Source organism: Kryptolebias marmoratus, linkage group LG11 (genome assembly GCF_001649575.2).
Source record: "Kryptolebias marmoratus isolate JLee-2015 linkage group LG11, ASM164957v2, whole genome shotgun sequence".
NCBI classification, from domain to species: Eukaryota; Metazoa; Chordata; class Actinopteri; order Cyprinodontiformes; family Rivulidae; genus Kryptolebias; species Kryptolebias marmoratus.
The window spans coordinates 2,027,788-2,039,765 of record NC_051440.1 but is presented as its reverse complement, the minus strand read 5'-3'; the positions used below and the strand labels follow the sequence as shown (position 1 = coordinate 2,039,765).

At 35.7% G+C, this 11,978-nt stretch overlaps 1 protein-coding gene across 2 annotated transcripts; it reads right to left on the bottom strand.

Annotated features, from left to right (window-relative positions):
- Positions 1 to 207: 207 nt before the first annotated feature.
- LOC108248119 (troponin I, fast skeletal muscle-like) lies at positions 208 to 11,688 on the bottom strand. Of its 2 annotated transcripts, none has more exons than XM_017436647.3 (7): positions 11,599 to 11,688; positions 10,601 to 10,633; positions 7,089 to 7,125; positions 2,147 to 2,275; positions 1,747 to 1,836; positions 977 to 1,150; positions 208 to 885 (listed from the first exon to the last, which is right to left on the bottom strand). In XM_017436647.3, exons 2-7 carry the CDS (start codon positions 10,606 to 10,608, stop codon positions 808 to 810), a joined length of 516 nt encoding a protein of 171 aa, XP_017292136.1. In that variant the 5' UTR covers positions 10,609 to 10,633; positions 11,599 to 11,688; the 3' UTR covers positions 208 to 807. The 2 variants fall into 2 exon arrangements, with proteins under 2 accessions (XP_017292136.1, XP_017292137.1); XM_017436648.3 differs by having other exon boundaries at positions 11,603 to 11,655.
- Between the last annotated feature and the right edge of the window lie 290 nt (positions 11,689 to 11,978).

Genomic DNA, 11,978 nt, shown 5'->3' with positions numbered 1-11,978 from the left:
AAAAATGAATATGATGTATTTTTTTCACAGCACTACAAAAACCATAAAAGGAGTGCATCTTCAAACAAAACCAACACTGCATATAGGTGCAGCAACTTTCATAAGCTGCACCATTTCAGTGGTAAATTTAGTAAAGTTTCAGTGTCAGGATTAAAGTGATACCAAAACTGTCTTACTGGACAAATTCAGTTGCACCAATCTAAATTCTTAAATATGCAGATTTTGCTTTAATACTTGACACAAGTACAGAAAAATGAGCTCAGTGTTGTAGATTTCAGTTGTTTTGCTGAAGGTGTTTGATGTGTTTGCAATGTTGTACATCACTGAGTGAAGGACAAAATATCTTATGACAACATACCTTATGTAAAAAAGCAATGTATTAATTTTTTAAAAACATTAGGAACAGGAAGGTGTAAAAAGTGAACATCAACACAGAACGTTGCACTGCCAAATAAAAGTCTGTAGTTTGAGAAATGGAAAGTAAAAGGGGTCTTTCCTAGCTAAACTAGGACATGACATTTATGCTTTTAGGTATTTTTTTTTTTTCAAAAGAGGTGGCTTAAAGAGAGGAAAACATTAGAGACTATGTTGGGTTTAGTATCTTGCCCAACAACTCTTCAGTATGTGGATTTAGGAAGACGGAGTTCAGTTTATTGACACTTTAATTGGTTGGCAACCAAAATACTAAAACAAAGCAGGCTGAAATACACAGATTTAATTAAACAAAATATATTTCAATTCCCTGTAAAATGACAGAAATTCCAAAAAAGTGCTAACAGCCCAAAACCAGCCCAAGATTTTGGCTCTTTAGGCACTCTCAAACATCTTCTTCCTGTCAGCCTTGTCTTCAATATTCTTACGCCAGTCGCCGACTGCCTCTGCAGGCTGCAGCACAAAAGCACAGTTCATCATCATTGAAGGGCAACACGATCTCCTGCAAACAGATCCGCTCCTCCTCCTCCAACAGAACACTTACCTCCTCTTTGACCTCCTTCTTGACCTGCTTCAGGTTTGCCCTGAGGTCCATGTTGACTGTGTGCTTAGAACCCAGCAGTGCTTTGAGCATGGCATCAGCAGACATGCGCACCTTCTTCAGAGCAGGCTTTTTCACTCCAGCCAGGTCCACCACTTTGATCTTCAGGTCTTCAATCTAAGCAGGACCAAGCAGTTTAAAGGGAAAACAAAGCCAGATTTAGAGCAGTGATATGTATATTTTAAAACTAGTATGTGATGCCCTTAAATAAGTAATAGTTCAAAATAACCTAATTAATACTAAAAATGATTTTGTGTGGACTTCTGTGTGTCACCTTTAAGGATTTGTGTGTAGGTTTGTGAGTGTGTGCTGGGGTGCATCAGGGGGGTTTATTTTGCCATTTGCTATATTGTTTTTAAAGGTAATTTTGAGTTTAAATTAACTCCTTTTAATATCCCCAGAGCCAGCATATTTAAAAAAACAAAACAAAAAAACAACAACTTTTTATTCTCTTTGTTTTAAATAAAGTACTAATTTTAACTGAACATGACTTTTATCTTGAAATCTACTTCATAAAATTATTTTATATTTGTACCTTAAACCACACTTTTGTCTCCTCTTTTTACAAAACATATCTTTAAGGTTAAAGGTTCAAATGCTCATGTTTTTTTGAAGCAAACTTAAAAAGAAACTTTCTTTACCAGAACTTTGGGCCACACTTTCATGAATGTTGATGCTAAAAAATGGAACTGGATTCAGTTTATTGGTTGTACCTCTTTGTCAGCCTTGCCCACTTTGGCCTCCAGGTCGTACCGCTCTTCATCAATTTTCTCAATGAGGGCGTTCAGTTTTTTGCAGGTTTCCTAGTTAAACAGAGAGATGTGAAGTTTACTTTCTGAAAACAAGTCCTGATGAAGAGCCGTCACTAAAGCAGACACTGATAAACGTTTAACAAATAAAAATAAATCATCTGCATAAAATAAGTGGAGAAAAAACTCCAATGATTTTTGTTTTCTTTTCCAGAAAGGACAACTATGGCTGAGATTACTGTACTTCCACTAAACTTAGACTTCTTTCAGCTGAGAATAAAGGCATCAAGGCATACAAAATATTGACTGTTAAAAAGCAAACTGCAAAAAAATCATCAGGTTTTTGAAGAGTCCTGTGTTTTACCATAAGGGCAGCCTGGTCTCCGCTCATGTCCGGTGAAGGACATTTCTCAGCCATGTAGGCTTCTTTGGCAGCAACAATATCTTTTTTTTCCTGTTCAAGCCAGGTTGCTGCAACCTGAAGAATCAAACTCTGAGGGATGACAAAAGGACAATTTCAGTTGTTCAACATATTTTTAAAGCTATTACAATTTTCTGTATGTATGAATAAATACAAATGAACATTGTTTTTTGCTTCATAAGCAAAAGTGATTTTTAAAAATGCTTCATTTTATACGACCATATAGCAGAAGTTCACAAACATGTTCTTCATTGGAGAGCATGTAATCTCCCTAAACCATCTTTTTTTGTGGGCAGAATTTGTAGTCCAGTGCTGACAAGTGAACACAAACGAACATAAACGTGAACATAAATGTTCTAGCATTCCTTGAGAAATATTTTCAAAAATGGCTTATTCTAAGTTGATTGTCCAGCAAACAAATGAACTTGCATTAGATTGGGCTAGATATAAACCCACTCTGAATATTGTGTATTTACCTGATTAAAAAGTCAAGTGGTTGGCTTATTTACACTCACAATAATATCAGTAACTATGACCACTTCACATTAGGGCATCAAAATCTCTGTTAAATTATTAAAAATTAATAACAATTGCCTGCATTGGAAATATGACCAAATTATTTGCAACACCTTGCTAAATGTAAGGGACACTGGATGACATTTTGAAATACATGCATTCACTGATGTCTGAAGGTCTAGCATTTCCTGAAGGAACGCATATCACCTGCTGCCTTTCATGCCACAGTTTTAGACTAAGATCAAGTTGAGTTGTAGCAAATTTGGTCAAACCTTTAAAAAAATATGAGTTGTAACAAGATCTGTTAGTGCTTCGAGAGTGTGTTGGTAATGACTCTTAGCTAATACCACATCAAATTGTAGCTCAATATCTGTAAAATTGACTCACTTATAGCCATTTTTATGTTTCATAATGTCAGTTGGTTGTGGCCGCCATCTTGAATTGGGTTGATTCTAAACTTTCATCACTGTAAATGGGCATTCAATGATTACTTATTGAGAGTTTTGTGAAATACCTGTCAAGTAATGTGATATGCTTACATATTCTCTAATTCCTAATAATAATTCCTAATAAATCATAATTTTACAACTACGTTATGGGGCAAATGTTTTTTTGGGGGGCTGCAGCCAGATGGGGCATGTGGCCTTTATGGATCGGCCATGCCTGAATGTTTGTAATAAATGCCTACAATTTGATGTTTAAATTGTGTAACAAATGTAAAGAGAACTAAGATTAAAACAAATGTTTAAGCTGCTGCCAGTGGTTCAGTATGGTCACAATTGTAATCACACACCCATGTCTCTCACTCCCAGACTGCCAAGATAGTACGAGGCAGACTGAAACAGACTTGAGTACTTGGCAGTACTTGACTGGCAACAGTAAAATACAGCAAATATTTATATTTGTTTATATGTAATTTGTGTTACAAAATCAATTTTTGTAGGATTTCTCCCTCTTTTTTTCCAATATGTTTGTACAAAAATTTATTATTTTTTATCATGTTTTTCTGCAAAAGTACTAATATATGTCACATATATTTATTAAATATCTATTCTTGTTGATCAGATATAAAATTACATTTGAAAAGCCAGGAGGGGGGCAAATAGTAACTTGCTCCTGTCTGCTGAGGGCACTGTGAGCTCAAGGCCTGATTCTTCTTCTGTTATTTTTCTGTTACTGAACCAAAACTTTAACTAAAATGATCAGAAAGTGAGGAGCAAGGCACCACCTGCTTATGTTTGAAACTGACTGCTAAAAATAAAGATTCTATATTTCTTAAGTTTGACTTTAAAAAAAGAAAAAGGACTAAATCAAAACGTGAAGTTTCTTTGCAAACTTCAGCGCGTCAGAGTTTTTAACCCCAAACTTTCCAAGGAGGTGATTCCTGATCAGCAGTGCTGATATACCTTGACGTAAATGTTTAGAAATGTTTTACTTAAAATGAAAGTTAATCTGAAATACCAGAAGTTTGACACGTGCACACAGACAAATTCAGGCAGGCGAGATGCACTCTCCCCTCGCTCTCCACCAGCATTTCTCTCTTTAAATCAAAAATGCTTTAAGCTTCAATGAAAACCAAAACTTATTAGTAAATTGCCCTAAATAGTCTGTTATAGTGACAACATTTGGTCATTAATAATATATTTATATTAGACCATATTTGGTACGTGTTTTATTTGTTATGGCATGTGTTAATCTGAGTGTCAGACTCAGATTACACATTGAACGTGCTAGTGCTAAACTGTTCAGATGAGTACTTCACTGAAGGCAGCTATTCTTGCACTCTTACAGCACTGGTTACAAATCTGTAATATCTGCACTGCAGTGTTAAACAGTGACAACTTGATATTTCTCTGGTCAAAGACTGAATGCCAAATATAAAGTCCAAGCAGTAACCATATCCCTCACCCCCACACCCTCCTTACAGAGCAGCTGCAGCTCTGCTCACACCCAGCACCTGTGTCCTCTGAGAGCTAATCTTTAAAGATGAGTAATAACAGGTTTTATTTAAAGCCTTACATTATTTTATTTGTCTGTATGAACAGAGTGTTTTATTGAATTCACAATGTTTATGAATGGATCATGAACAAAGAAATGTCAGAACCCAGATGTTGCAATGATTGAACAAAGTAGGTCCTGTATTTTATAAATAGAAAATGCAATGGTTGTGTGTGTGTGTTGACCACACAGCAGCCCAGTAGCGATGTTTGTGTGTTGACCACAGGTGAAAAGTATCAAATTTTATAATAGCGAATTACTAATAACAAGACTGCAGCAATGACTACCAAGCTACCACAGCCCCTTATTGAGTAAAAACTGTGAACGTAAAAATGTAACTTAAAATCAGGAGGGGGAAAAAAAGCACACTATAACACCTGCAGTAATTGGGTCTGTAATTAGCAGGTATATGATCTGGCTAGAAGTGATGACAAGCCGCAAAGGAGTTGCCTTGTTAAATAAACCCATAGAGATTGTGTACAAACTCCATCGACTTGATGGACCGCTTCATCCACCAGCCTAGAGTGAAACTCAGCAGACATGGGTTTGTTGGCACATCTCCTGTTCACTGGCTGACAGCTAAACCTCCACTGTGACTACAAACTAAAAAAAAAATGAACTAAACTCCTGGAACCCCTGGTAACCAAGTTTAACAGAGGCTCCAAATTAAAAGAAGGAAGCTGCTTCATTCTGCTGTTAGCTGTGTTAGCTCAGAGAGACTCAGACCTACAGCCTGTGGTGGTGCGTTTAAGACAAAACATACTGTACTGTTGTTTAGTAAGTTAAAACAAGTCTTTGAATAAGTTAAGTTTAATAAGTTTATTAAGGGGCTTTGTGAAAATTAGTCAAACATCAGTGCCTGACACTGTTAATGTTGGTTAGCTCTGTAGCAGCTGGTAACTAATTAAGCTAACGATGTAACCTGATGTGACCATGAACAGAGAGCATCATTACCTCCCAAACTCATGTCTGAAAACATATCAGAGAATGAATTAGTTGACCTGTTCTAATTAAAACATACAGCCTCATGAAAAATATCCCTATTGAGGATAAATAGTAATAATTTATTTATTTAATAACTGTAATTACAGTCTCTTTATCTCAGTAGACAGCTAGCTTCTTATGGTAAAAAAGTGTGAGTGGATTTAAGTTTTCAGGGACATTTCTCATGTTTGCTGAAAGTTATGTGAGTTCATTTCAAAAATGATATCTGGTAAAATGGAATAATTTTACCTAAAATTAAATCCATAAATTAAATTTTATAGAATAAAATTATAAAATGAAAATATATCACTGAATAAATATCGGGTTGTGTTTAAATATGAAAATTAAAACACCAACATTTGATCAACGTTTAAATGGGAAGCACTGGCTGACTTAAAATGACACTGGAATTTTAATTTTGTTTCATTTACCAATCTGTTTAAAATCTCACTGCAGCAGGTATAACTGTGATGATATATAAATGTTGCTTCAATCTGATTTTTATATTTGGGATCTCATTAAGAAAAGAAACAGTGAATCAAACGGAGCTTCTTACTGACAGTTTAAGCTAAAACTGAGTTAAGTTTCTGTTACCATGGTGATCTAACCAGGCTCAAAGAAATCCTCCACTGTGGTTCTGAAAACTCAGACTTTCAGCTCATCATAGCAGCTAAACTGTTTACCTCTCTTCATAGTCCAGCCCTCTGATAATCCACTGATCAGCATCAGAACCTCAGGACACCTGAACATCTTTAACAGAAGTCTGACATATATTCACTGTTTTAAAGTCATATTTATATATCCCTATATCTCTGTGAGAAAGAGCTGTCTCACTGTGGCCACAAGAATGAACTCTGATCAAAATCTAAAACAGAGCAGGTCATTTAGGAGTTTTTCGACCTGCTGTGGTTCAACATGTTTTGTTGTTTAAAAAGTTGAGCACCGGGGGATGGTCTGTACCAAAAACAACAATTTATTTAAGTGTTTTAAATATCATGTGTGGGCATGATTTATTTTGTAACTGCATATTAAATTATGAGTCTTTTTTATTTAATTTAAGAGTTTGTTTGAGAGACTTTTTTGTGTCTTTTATGCACTGCAGGAGAGAGACACTTTTTTTTACTCAATGTCAGTTTTTAATGATTTACTTTTTACTTTAGAATTTTACACAAGTAACTTTACTTGTACTTGAGTAAAATGTAAAAAGATTAATGGTATTGTTTTTTTAGTACATTTGCTTAGTACTCTTTCCACCTTTGGTGGTAACCACGAAGCAGTCTGGTTACCGCTTGTGCATTCGTGCGTGTGTGATGACCATGAAGCAGCCTGGTGTGGACCTTCTTGTCTGAAGAATAGGAAACCTGCCCATTCAATTTAGACAGTTTACCTTCAGATGATGCCTGCGGCTTGAAGTCATCTTCTTCCTGTGGGGAGAATAAACACTTTGGGTCAACAAAGGAACAAGTGTCACCAGATAAATGTATTAAAGGGCCAAAATTCTTCTGAGCAGACTCTGCAAGGGGCAGCCTTTAAATGTAGAAGCTATTTAAATAAAACTATTATTATTAATAGTAATTATTATAATAATAAATATACTTATAAAGGGTCACACATATCCAGTATGATGTAAATAGTTTAGTTTTTGAGGGAAAATTTTCAGTGCTGGGGTTTATATAACATTTTTTATTAAACAGCACAAATAAAACTTTTTTTCATGCACAGAAGCTGAATAGTGACAAGCCATTTGGTTTTATAGTGTTTTGAAAGCTTTATTTTTTTAAGTCATCCTCTTGTTTTCATGTAAATGAAGATATCTGTGTTTAATTTTAAATGAAAGGTTCTGCTTGTTGAGTTACTGTGCCAGAATGTTGAATGAGAAGAAAGTATAATATAAAAAAATCAAATGTTTCAGTGTATTTTTAAATGTGAAATAAAGAATTTGAACAAATTAATTAAAAAAAACTGTTGTCAAAGTGTTATTAGTTTGAGTTTGCAATCATTAATGCACAAATTCAAGCACCAGAAGCAGCAATATTAACACAGGAATACATTTTGTCTGCACTGAATTTAAATTTAAGAACCTTTTAGACATAACCAACTTTCAGAAGGTGTTGGGTCAATGTTCTAAATTACATTTTGTTCTGTTCATTGGAAATCAGCTGTCAGATTGATTAAGTCTCAGCAGGACTCAGTTTAACTCTTACATGAAATGATAAATTAAAACATTACAAAACTGATGAAAATAGCCTGTTTTAATCATCGCTGATGTTTTTGTGTTGCTATAACAAAATACATGCAAACATCTTAGATACCCTGATTCATTTATTTCTTTTTCACATTGTTTTCATCCTTCAGTAAATTGTGGGTGGGTGCCTCCATCCCTCCCAACTCCCACCTCCTCTTCTCTGATTTGGCCTTAAGGCCACCGTTTGCTAATAACTGATCCCCCCCCCCCCCTCTTTGTTTTAGGTTTTCCTTATTCTCTGTTCTCTCCTGTCTGTTTTATTTTCTCTGCCTTATCTTTTATTGTCTCCATCCTTGATCTCCATCCTAAGTTTTCATTCTCCTCTACATCTCTTTCTCTTTGGCTTTTCTTTTTTTTCTCTCTGCTCCTGGTGGAAGGCGGACTTGTTTCTTTTCTCTCTGTCTCTCTGTCTCCTGAACCCCCTCTCTGCCCTGCTTTCTTTTCAGAGCCTCTCTTTTGCATATTCTCCAAAATTTTTAAACCATGGATCTGGTCAGCTGATCTCTCAACGCAATTGATCAAATTTTCTTGATGGGAAGACAGAGCTTGGGAGAGCTGACTTACCCTGATAGGACATTTTTTGCTGGATACACAATGGATTATTCCTGGAAGAAATGGAATATTGTTTGTCTATCAATTTTTGTCTTTGGAAGAAGATTTTTACATATTTGGGTTTTTGATAACAGGATTTCTGCTGTTTGGATTAGGCAGTTACCTGACTTATCGTCAAATTCGATTGATGGGTTCGGCAATCTACACTCAGACTGTTACGGGAGCAGAATTGCAAGTTGGATGCGATCCTTTTACAGGATCGCAAGCTCATGGACTCCAGGACTCATGAATAATAATATAGGTTACATCTTGGAGAAAGTTGCTTGCTCGAATCAGGCGGAATGGACCTGGAATTTGGCTGTTTGGATTCACCATTGAGAAGTATCAGCAAGACTTTTCAAGGCAGACAGAAAACAAGTCTGCCTGACCCAAAACAATTATTGTTTGTGAATTTGGCTCCCCTGACGCTGGCCTTGGTCAGCTATCTTCAATTTCTCCCCAGATTTTACGTAAACAAGATGCTTTGCCCCTCTGCCTAAGGACATCTGTGGATCTGCTCTGGGCTGGCTGATAAACATTCCATCACATTATCAAAGACAATGGCCTCTGTGACATGATTCATGGACCTTGCAACACACACACACACACACATACAACATACACCACACCGTCTTCCCACTGTCTCAACACACACATACAAATTTTCCACTGTCTCTACCTCATCTTTCTCACTCCAATCCCTCCCTCCCCTCCTTTAGTTAGTAATTCTTATGTTGGCTGTTTAGCAGGCCTTTTGGTACTATTAGAAAGTTTTTTGTACCGTTAGTTTAGTATTGTCATGTTTTAGCTTATTTAGCCTTCCTGTACATTTAGTTTAGTTTAGTTTATCTTAGCTCACATTTTAGATATTGTTAGATTGTTAGATTCCTAATTGTTGTTTAGTTCAGCTTTAACTTAATCTTGATTTTAGTTTAGTTATCTTAGTAATTCTTATGTTGGCTGTTTAGCAGACTTTTGGTACTATTAGTCATGTTGTACCCTTAGCTTAGCATTGCCATGTTTCAGTTTATGTTAGCTTATTTAGCCTTCCTGTACATTTAGTTTAGTTTATCTTAGCTCATATTTTGACTATCTTAGCCTAATTGTTGTTTAGTTCAGCTTTAACTTTATCATGATTGTATTTAGATTATTTTAGCTAATATTTTGACAGTTTTAGCTCATGTTTAGATGTTTAGTTTCATGATTTCATTTAGATTATCCTATATTTCATTTAGATTATACATGATTGATCTATATTTGATTATGATCTTTCTATGATGCTTACTGTATTCGATTCTGTACCTCTGTATTTGATTATGTACCTGATTGTTGTTTCTGTGTTGTAAAGCACTTTGAATCGTCTTGTTGCGAAAAAGTGCTATATAAATAAATTTCACTTCATAATTTCACTTCACTTTAATTTTTTTCCAACTGATTTTCATTTTCTTTAGTTATTTATCTTTCCTTATTCCTTTCTTCCACCTCCATCCATCCATCCATCCATCCATCCATCCATCCATCCATCCATCCATCCATCCATCCATCCATCCATCCATCCATCCTCCATCCATTTTCTTTACCCTTTTCTCCTCCAGGTTTTGGGGAACTGAAACTTGTTTCCACTGGTCACTGTGAGAGAGGCAAGGGACACCCTGGACAGGTGTCCTTCAGAATTTGTGTCCTTTCCTAATTTAGTCAGAGATTTTTTTTAATTAATTTTTTTTTAACATATTTAGTTGTTTATCTTTTTCTTTTTCTTTTAAATATTGTTTTTATTCCTTCTCCTTTGTGTCTTTTTATTTTGTATGTTGTTTCTGTTTTTCCTAACTCTTTCTTCCATCCAACTAATTAAAAGCCTTGAAAACCAGCAGACAGGTTTTATTTTTTGTACAAAGTGCTTTCAGTTGTATCTTACATTTGCTGCTGCTAAAGTGTGAACCATATTTTCTCCTGCCTTGTTGATTTGTTCTCAGTGGAGTTGGTTAAAAACACTGAAAGAAACTGATCCTTCCTTCTGTCCAACCTCTAAAATCAATAATGCAAACAGCAAAAGCAGAACTTACTCAGACATGTTGGCGGTTTCTGTTGTTCACGACCTGTACAAAAACAGACAAAAAGACACATATGAAAAACTCAAAATGATTTTGTCTTATAAGAGATCATACTGTGTCCCAGTGTAACCTGAGCTGGTGTTCAGAACTGAATACCCTGCAGGAGGTAAAACTTCCCTTCCTTCACCAGAATGTGCTGCCACAGCAGGTTAGCTGCCAGCACTGCTCACACACACATACAGTGTTTCACACACTCCAAATACAACCCAAGGCAGCCGGTTCCAGAATCAAATTTCAGAGTTATTCAGAGTTCATGGTTATTTTTACTGGAAATTATTTAAAGCTGTTTGCTCATTAAGTCAAAAAACTGATGACTAAAAATTTTCATTAATAAACTACTGACGTGTCTGCAGTGTAAGTAAAGATTTTACTTTCACTCTGATTAAAATCCATTCATTTTCAAGATTTAGGCTTCAGAAAGTCACAGCCCAAGATCAGATAGCAAAGCTGAAAATCCTACAGATGAATCACTTGCTGTTATCCTGGCCATGGTAAATTCAAAAAAGGTTAAAAAATAAAAACAACTGGACTTCTATTCTGTAGTTGTAGTTTCAACTACAGAATAGAATTCACTTGCTCTATCCTCCTTTGTACACTGGAACAAACTGGACAGTATTCTGTTCATTTCTACACCAAAAAACAAAACAAAGAAAAAAACTGCAAAACTTGAGATAATAAAAGATGAATAATAACATACATTTCTTAAATATTTTAATATCAAAAGCTCTCCTCATAGAGATTTTTGTGCAGTGCAATTTAAATACAGCTGCCTCTTCCCTTTCATTCTGAATCACACTTCCCCCTTAAACTCTAAAAAAAACCTGTTTTTTTAACTTTAGAACATCAACAGCAAGTTTCCACAGAGAGACTAACAGATGCAACAAAACCTTATTTCATATTGATGAAAGAAGCAAAGAGATACTGGGGAAGAAAAGGCAAATGAGTCTCACCTACGATGAAATGGGAAGTCAGTGAGGAGGACAGCAGTGGCAGTGGGCACAAATCATTCCCAGGGTGAATATATATATTAGAGGGTTCAGATATGGATATGGGGCTGCTGTTTATGGAAATACAAGATCATCAGTCCAATCGGTAATCAAGCTCCTGAAATATCAACGTCCCCCCCAACTCCAGCCCGTAGATCAGGCGTCATTGAGGAGGAGCATGTCTTCCATTTAGGACTCATCTGAGAGCCCCTCTGACCCTATAAAGGGGAGGGAAATGGATGAAGATGATAATTCACAGTCACTATAAAACCAATCCAATTAAAGGCCTATTTAATGAAGGAATACAAATTGCAAAAAAAAAAAAGTAAAAATAACAATGTGTC